The 8,648-nt window shown below is 41.8% G+C and overlaps 1 protein-coding gene across 1 annotated transcript in view; it reads right to left on the reverse strand.

Annotated features, from left to right (window-relative positions):
- The window catches only part of LOC119411810 (kazrin), a 33,073-nt gene extending 32,570 nt beyond the window's left edge, over nt 1-503 (reverse strand). Inside the window, exon 1 of the mRNA XM_037678740.1 lies at nt 242-503. Coding sequence (XP_037534668.1) covers nt 242-272 — 31 coding nt within the window. The 5' untranslated portion in view covers nt 273-503. The remainder of the gene's footprint in view (nt 1-241) is intronic.
- Nucleotides 504-8,648: the final 8,145 nt, after the last annotated feature.

Consider the following 8,648-nt stretch of genomic DNA (forward strand, 5'->3'; position numbering starts at 1 on the left):
ATACATACATACATACATACATACATACATACATACATACATACATATACCCTCAGTATGACTCTTAAAGATAATTTATTGACTGAACACTGTGACTTAAGTAATCCCGATTAACATAAGGAGGTTAAAAATTCCTGTTGCATAATGTAGACAGTCATTCACTTGAGATATAATCTCGCTTCTCCCCATTGAAATCCAGCTCACACAAGAAGCCTTTCACCTCTGTCTGTCAGTAACTCACCGGCCTTCCCCTCCTCCTTCTCGGACCTCATGTCCTCCTCGGCACAAGCTCCGTTTGACTCCACTGTCAAACGTGGTGAGAGCTCTCATAGCAAGTAAAAAAAAAAGAATAAAAGGAAACACGCAGATTTACGTCTGTTACAGGGCGCACACCATTCAAACGTTACCCAGCACCACAGGAAACCAGCCGCTCCCAGCTCTGCTCACCGTGGCTCCACCCGAGCAGGTAACGAGGAAGTGTCCCCTGGGAGCCACTGAGCTGCCTTCCCAGCTCCTTTCTTTTATTTTGTCTCTTAATGGGTCACTCTCTGTGCCCTCCTCTCTCTGTGTACCTGCTCAGGACACACCCTTAGGTAGCCAGGACAACTTTAACCCACGCCCATTCCTGCTTTTTTCATACACCCACACATCCCTGAATGGAAAGGATAAGGGGGAGGGGAATACAAAGTGCACCTGAAGCCTCAGGTAACAAACCAGGTGTGGAGCTCTCGCTCCACCTGACGGCTAAAAGAGCAAACAAAGGATGGCGTGCACAATAACTCTCTCCACAGACATAAAATCAGACTCTTCTAAAATCCCCCTCCGAATCTAAAATGCTTAAGTGTGTCTTTTAGGTCTGAGAAGATAAAACTCAAACCATGACAGTAAATGCTGCCTGTGCAAACTGCAGAGTTGATAAATGAATCATGAGGGATATGAAAGTTCATGCTTTTAAATCAAATTGCCTTACCTGTCCACGCTGAGATGCGTTTAATAATCTGGACTTCCCACGTTATCTTAAACCCTGCAGGCACTCGATGGCTCTGCCGCTCGTCGCTGACTCAGGGCCGTCTGGGTCGTGTTAGATGAGAGCTCGGATGTGAGTGGACAGAGCAAATATGGCTGCTGCTGTGCCATTTTACTTCTTCATGCCTAAGGCAGGTACAGGCAGGTAGTTGGAAGGAAATTAATTCAGCCTGCAGGGCCCACCTAGATAAAAACTTGTAATAGAGTTTGTGGTTTTATAAGCACTGAGCAGCACAACTGGAATACTGCAGTGGAGACATCACTTTTTAAACGTTAATAACGTTTCTGATTTGAGGGAAATCTTCTGTATCTAAACGCAGCAGTTCAGAGCAGCCATATCATTTATCCTGCCTGTCAGAGGTTTAGCTCTTTAGTTTTGCTCCAAGATCGAATGTGATCTAACCAAATACTTGTCACACGAGTCAGTGGATCTGTCAATCACACAGACAGCTCGAGGAGTGCCACCAGACTCTTCTGACTGATCTGAGATGAGACAGAAGTCTGTGACACCAAGTCGTTATTATACCAGGAATTATAATCTAATCCAGATGTTTTGAAATGTATGCTTTCACACACTGCTCATTACTGAAATTTCTCAACTTTTCCTAACTTGAATTTTTTAATGAGACCATTATTTTGATGAATAGCATAAAACTACTGTGAACACAAAACTTTGTCTCCTCCAGGCTCAACTACTGCAACTCCCTGTTTACTGGAATACCCGGCAAAAACCTTCAGAAGCTTCAATATATTCAAAACAGTGCAGCCAGGATTTTATTGAGAGCTCGTAAATTTGAACATATTACACCCATACTCCATAACCTCCATTGGCTTCCTGTCACCTACAGAATTCAGTACAACATTGCTCTCATTACCCATCAATGTTTAAACAGAAATTCACCAGATCATCTGAAGCACCTTCTTGCTCCATATTCATCCACCCCGTCCCTACGATCACAGAACAGTCATCTCCTTCTCCTTCCATGAACTCAATTAAGGACCATGGGAGTTCGGGCATTCTGTGTGGCTGCCCCCCGCCTCTGGAACTCCCTCCCTGACTATCTGAGAGCTCCACAATCATTGGTTGACTTAAAAAAAAAGCTTAAAGACTTTTCTTTTTAAGCAAGCCTATTCTGCCTCCACATGATTTTATCATTGATTTTAGTTGCACTTTGTAGCACTTTGAGATTTTTGTTAATGAAAAGTGTGTAAAAAAATTAAATTCATTATTATTATTATTAAAACTGTATTTTAATAATACTTATTTATTATATATAGATCACCTTCTCTGTGTCAATTAACAGTGTTAACCATCAGTAGATATTTTTAATTTTTTAAAATTTTTTTCTTATTTCGGCTTTTCCCTTCTTCAGGGGTCGCCACAGCGAACTGTCGATCGAAGACTTGGCAGTTGTTTTTACGCCGGATGCCCTTCCTGACGCAACCACAGACCACCGAGCTACCACAGCCCTCGGTGTGGAGCAGAGAGCTGCTATCTAGGACACCCGGAGGAGCAGATGGTGGGGGTTAAGGGCCTTGCTCAGGGGCCCAGAGTGGGACGAATGAGGGTGGGGGCAGGTGTGGGTGCTTCACCTACCCCACCCACATTTTTCATGTTGTCCATACCGGGGCTTGAACCGGCGATCTTCCAATCACAGGCCCACCTTATTTAACCTCTACACCACCACTCCCCCTAACCAAACTACCTGCTACCAAACTACCAAATTACCTAACCATCAGTAGATATTACAGCTCATTATCATTTTTATTTTTTTATTTAATAAAAGCCCTTTCTTATATAGTTCAAGTTCAAGTATCTTTATTATCCCCAAAGGGCAATTTGTTTCACCGTCAGTAGGCACATAATACATCCATACTAGACAAGACAATGAGACACGAAGACATTAAAATAACTACAGAAATCATCAATGTCCTTTAAGAAGCCTGATCGCTACAGGGATGAATGAGTTTTTCAGTCTGTTTGTTCTACATCCGGGCAGCAGATACCTGCATCCAGATGGAAGCAACCTGAACTCACCATGGAGTGGGTGAGCAGGATCTGCCAGAATCAGTCTGGTTTTGTTCACTGACCTCGCCTTGTGCAGGTCAGTGAGGTTCTGTAGGGCTTTGCTATAGAATATGGGTACCACTCTTTCCAAGTTGTAATTAGTTTTTTTGTTGCATGTCTAGAAAGGTTCAACTTTCTACAAAACTCAGACTTTTCTTTGGTCTATTTTGTGCTTCCTGGTCTCCTCTGCGCTCAGTTTTCTCAAAATGTAGAAATCAGTCTCAGAAAACTATCTCACAGCTCTCCTAGCAGGCACGATACGGACAAGGACCTGGGAGAGGAAATGCTCAAAAATCCAAAATAAAAAGTGATTCACAATTGTGAAAGTCTTTTTGGAATCAATAAAGAACAAAAAGAAAGTGTGTTATTGTCCTGCACTGTAAACATAAAAAAACCTCATATGTTGCCAAGTCATCCATTTTTTAACCCACTTGTTCCTGTGCGGAGCTGTGGAGAGCTGATTCCCATTTCCCCACATACCCCAAATAAAATCAGCTAACATGCATGTTTTGGTCTGTAGGTGGAAACTGGAGTTCCCAGAGAGAATCTGCACACTCATGGAGAAACTACAAACCCCACACCGAAAGACCCGCAACCTCATTGTTGCAAGGCAATGGTACCAACCATCTGCTCCACTGCGCAACCCACATAAAGGTTATGGTGGACAACATTATGACAAAGGTGTGCCAAATGACAACACATTGTTAAGTGACATGGATTTAAAAAGATGACTTTAAAGGAAGACACTCTCATGTTGTTGGTGTGTTATTAATTTTTTTCACACACACACACACACACACACACACACACACACACACACACACACACACACACACACACACACATATATATATATATATAGTGCTGGTTAGTAACATTGTGGTAAATGTTGGTTATTTTAACTGCTGAGAGCTTTTCTGATTGTAGCAGGTGTGCTCTAGTTGTCTTTTTTTGTGGTAGCTTTTACAATATTTTACTGAGATCTGCAGATTTGTTTTCATTTCAGTTTATTCTTTTTTTGAGTATCGATACAATATTTATCAAAAACATCCCAAGTGGGCCAACCCTTGACATTGTTGTTTGATATTTGATTTATATGAAGCACAATTCCTTTGATTAGAGTGTTTCCTGCCAGTTTTTCCTGCAGCCATCTGATTTAATTTAGATTTTTGAAAGCATCGGTCCAACTGGTGAAAACACAGAGCCAGTGAAAATGTGGGATATTTGATCTGTTTGTGGAATGAAAGCAAGCTGTAAAAATGTTGTGCAGTTAACACAATAAGGAAAACTAGTTTTTTTCATCCTCCCTTCTTTGATATTTACACAATTAAAATAATTTCATTAAATAAAACATTCTAAACGTCTTTTTTCTAACATCATATTTAAGTTTAGCTTGACGTCTCCTTGTAAATAAAAATATTACCTTTACACATGCACTTTCATGAATTAGTTTTATGTTTCTTTAGGTAAAAATGCAATTATCGTACTTTTCGCTATATAAATCGCACCTTTTTGCATAAATTAGCATGCCTGTGACTTATACAGCGAAGTGACACATTTGTGTTTTGTCCTGAAAAGGACGTCCTTGACGCCTTGACGTCCTTTTCAGGGACACCACCAAGTCATTGGTTCAGGTATGTTGACGACACCTGGGTTAAAATTAAATCTCAGGAAGTCCAACATTTTACTGACCACATCAACTCTGTGGATAAATAAATCAAGTTCACACGTGAAGATGTAAAAAATGGCAGGTTGGCTTTCTTGGACTGTGAGGTCTCAGTCTCCGATAGAGGACATTTGCAAACTGAGGTGTACCACAAACCCACCCACACAGACCAGTATTTGCAGTTTGACTCCCATCACCCTTTGGAGCACAAGTTAGGAGTCATCAGGACTCTGTATCACAGAGCAGACAGCATCCCTACTAACTCAGGAGCCAGGAGACGTTTATTTTCTAAACATAATGTCCCAGTGGCTTTTAAACCCCAAAATACATTACGGCAAAGACTGGTTCATCCCAAAGATCCAGTCCCCCGGCACAAACAGAGTAATATTGTGTATGCTGTTCAGTGTCAGGAGGGCTGTGATCAGTCTTACATCGGGGAAACTAAACAGCCACTGGCCAAAAGGATGGCCCAGCACAGAAGATCAACATCATCAGGCCAGGATTCTGCGGCCTACACTCATCTCCAGGCCAGCGGTCACTCTTTCAAGGATGAAGATGTTCACATCCTGGACAGAGAGGAACGATGGTTTGAGAGAGGAGTAAAGGAGGCCATCTTTGTGAAAAGAAATCGTCCATCATTAAACAGGGGTGGAGGCCTCCGGGTTCAACTGTCCCCCTCTTACAATGCTGTGATTGCTAGTATCACTCAGCCCTCTGTGAATAGTAAACAGCCATCAGTGTGCTAATGATCCATTGTTAGGCTGATGGTCCTTCTTGAGCATGTGAGCAGCTGGTTTTGGTTGTCAGCAGCAAAACTGGTTGATCCACTCTGAGACGGTGCTATTTAAGAGACTGAGCTGAATACAGCTCCTCAGACTGAGGAAGTCTCTCGGATGAGAGACGAAACGTTTCTATACAGGTCCTTCTAAAAAAATTAGCATATTGTGATAAAGGTCATTATTTTCCATAATGTAATGATAAAAATGAAACTTTCATATATTTCAGATTCATTGCACACCAACTGAAATATTTCAGGTCTTTAATTGTTTTAATACTGATGATTATGGCATACAGCTCATGAAAACCCAAAATGCCTGTCCCAAAAAATTAGCATATCATGAAAAGGTTCTCTAAACAAGCTATTAACCTAACCATCTGAATCAACGACGTAACTCTAAACACCTGCAAAAGATTCCTAAGGCTTTTAAAAACTCCCAGCCTTTTTCATTACTCAAAACCGCAATCATGGGTAAGACTGCCGACCTGACTGCTGTCCAGAAGGCCATCATTGACACCCTCAAGCAAGAGGGTAAGACACAGAAAGAAATTGCTGAACGAATAGGCTGTTCCCAGAGTGCTGTATCAAGGCACCTCAGTGGGAAGTCTGTGGGAAGGGAAAAGTGTGGCAGAAAACGCTGCACAACGAGAAGAGGTGACCGGACCCTGAGGAGGATTGTGGAGAAGGGCCGATTCCAGACCTTGGGGGACCTGCGGAAGCAGTGGACTGAGTCTGGAGTAGAAACATCCAGAGCCACCGTGCACAGGCATGTGCAGGAAATGGGCTACAGGTGCCGCATTCCCCAGGTCAAGCCACTTTTGAACAAGAGACTGCGTCAGAAGCATCTCGCCTGGGGCTGCTGCTGAGTGGTCCAAAGTTATGTTCTTTGATTTCAGTAAATTTTGCATTTCCTTTGGAAATCAAGGTCCCAGAGTCTGGAGGAAGAGAGGAGACACAGAATTCACATTGCTTGAGGTCCATTGTCAAGTTTCCACTGTCACTGGGGTATCATGTCATCTGCTGGTGTTGGTCCACTGTGTTTTATCAAGCACAGGGTCAATGCAGCTAGCTGTCAGGAGATTTTGGAGCACTTCATGCTTCCATCTGCTGAAAAGCTTTATGGAGATGAAGATTTCATTTTCCAGCATGACCTGGCACCTGCTCACAGTGCCAAAACCACTGGTTAATGGTTTACTGACCATGGCATTACTGTGCTCAATTGGCCTGCCAACTCTCCTGACCTGAACCCCATAGAGAACCTGTGGGATATTGTGAAGAGAAAGTTGAGAGGCGCAAGACCCAACACTCTGGATGAGCTTAAGGCCGCTATCAAAGCATCCTGGGCCTCCATAACACCTCAGCAGTGCCACAGGCTGATTGCCTCCATGCCACGCCGCATTGAAGCAGTCATTCATGCAAAAGGATTCCCGACCAAGTATTGAGGCATAGCTGAACATGATTATTTTAAGGTTGGTGTTTTTTGTATTAAAAACACTTGTCTTTCATTGGTGGGATGAAATATGCAAATTTTTTGGGACAGGCATTTTGGGTTTTCATGAGCTGTATGCCATAATCATCAGTATTAAAACAATTAAAGACCTGAAATATTTCAGTTGGTGTGCAATGAATCTGAAATATATGAAAGTTTCATTTTTATCATTACATTATGGAAAATAATTACCTTTATCACAATATGCTAATTTTTTGAGAAGGACCTGTATATTTTTGCTTTGTTTTTTGTTTGTTTTTGAATGTCCAGAGGACCAGATTGAACTTTTTTGGAACAGATAATAATATTATTGTTTATATATACATATGTATAATTATGTTACATTTTAAAGCTTTATTCCCCCCCCCCCCCCACCCCACACACACACACACACTGTACATGATTAGTAACTTTTCTCTTTAGAGTAATTTTGAAATTTAAGAAAAAATGCATCAAGCTTGAATTAGTTCATGTAAATAAAACATAAAATAATGATTAAAATGTTAAAATAAAAAAGGATTAATACAGTCTTAAAAGCTATTACAGTAAAATATCCTGTTTCATTGGAATATATTATTGTTTGCTGCTTTTAACGTGTCTGCAGCTTTTAAAACATTTTAGATTAAACGTAGCACTTCATAATTTTAAAGTCACGCTGAAGTTGACATTTAAAGTATTCTGAATCATATTTATGGTACTTCTTTTGTCCTCACACCTCCTCAGTTACTACTCGACTCCTCCTGTGTTTTTCAGCTCAGCTTTCTGAATCACTATTCGTTATATTCTGCTCATATCAAAGCCTAAAAATCTTTGTTTTCTCCTCTCCACCTGCTGCACAGTTGACCTGTCAGTCTGCATTAACACCGCCGCTGCAGTGCGTCAATAAAGAGCACTGTTAAAATATTACTCGGCCTGCAGAGAGAGGAGGAGGTGAAGGAGTGTGAGGATGAGGAGGGAACACAAGCAATGACGGGCAGCAGGGGAGGTCACATTGTTGAAGGGAATAACAAAAAGGCTTGACTGATCATCTTTTTAGAAAACCCCGTCAGCTTTAAGAGGCTAAACAAAATGATGTACTGACCCAGAGCAGCACAGAAGAGCAGCAGCACGGCGAGAGGAAGAATGGACTCGCAGCTTCAAGATTAAGCAGCAAAACAAATGTAATCAATAGACATCATGATTTCGTGCGATATGATGTTGGTTGCTTATTGCACAGAAGAAATTGAAACGACACCATCATCCTGAGCTACTCCAGCCTGTTCCTCAGACTGATGGTGGTGATTGCAGAAGATAAGTGATCTTGTTGCAAAGCCATAATTGCACATTACAATGCAACTCGAGAGGATGCATTTCAGTCAACTCCAAAGCAATTTGCAAAGAAGATTTCTTTTCTGTGCAAGTCTCATAATCAATACGACACAGAGAATGGGGTGACAGGACGTATTAGGCTTTCAGCTGAGATAAACGAGGGCCCGTAGTGAAAGCTAAGGGCCCTCGTGGCCAAACACCAAGAGCTGTTATCTGATTGTTCTCGCCCGCGCCGGCCTTTGCTCCGGCATTCACCTCACAAGTCAAGCTGACAGCCCAGTGTCCTTTTAACTGCCAGGATAAATCACCACGC

This window comes from Nematolebias whitei, chromosome 7 (genome assembly GCF_014905685.2).
Source record: "Nematolebias whitei isolate Nwh7 chromosome 7, NemWhi1, whole genome shotgun sequence".
In the NCBI taxonomy this organism is placed as follows: Eukaryota; Metazoa; Chordata; class Actinopteri; order Cyprinodontiformes; family Rivulidae; genus Nematolebias; species Nematolebias whitei.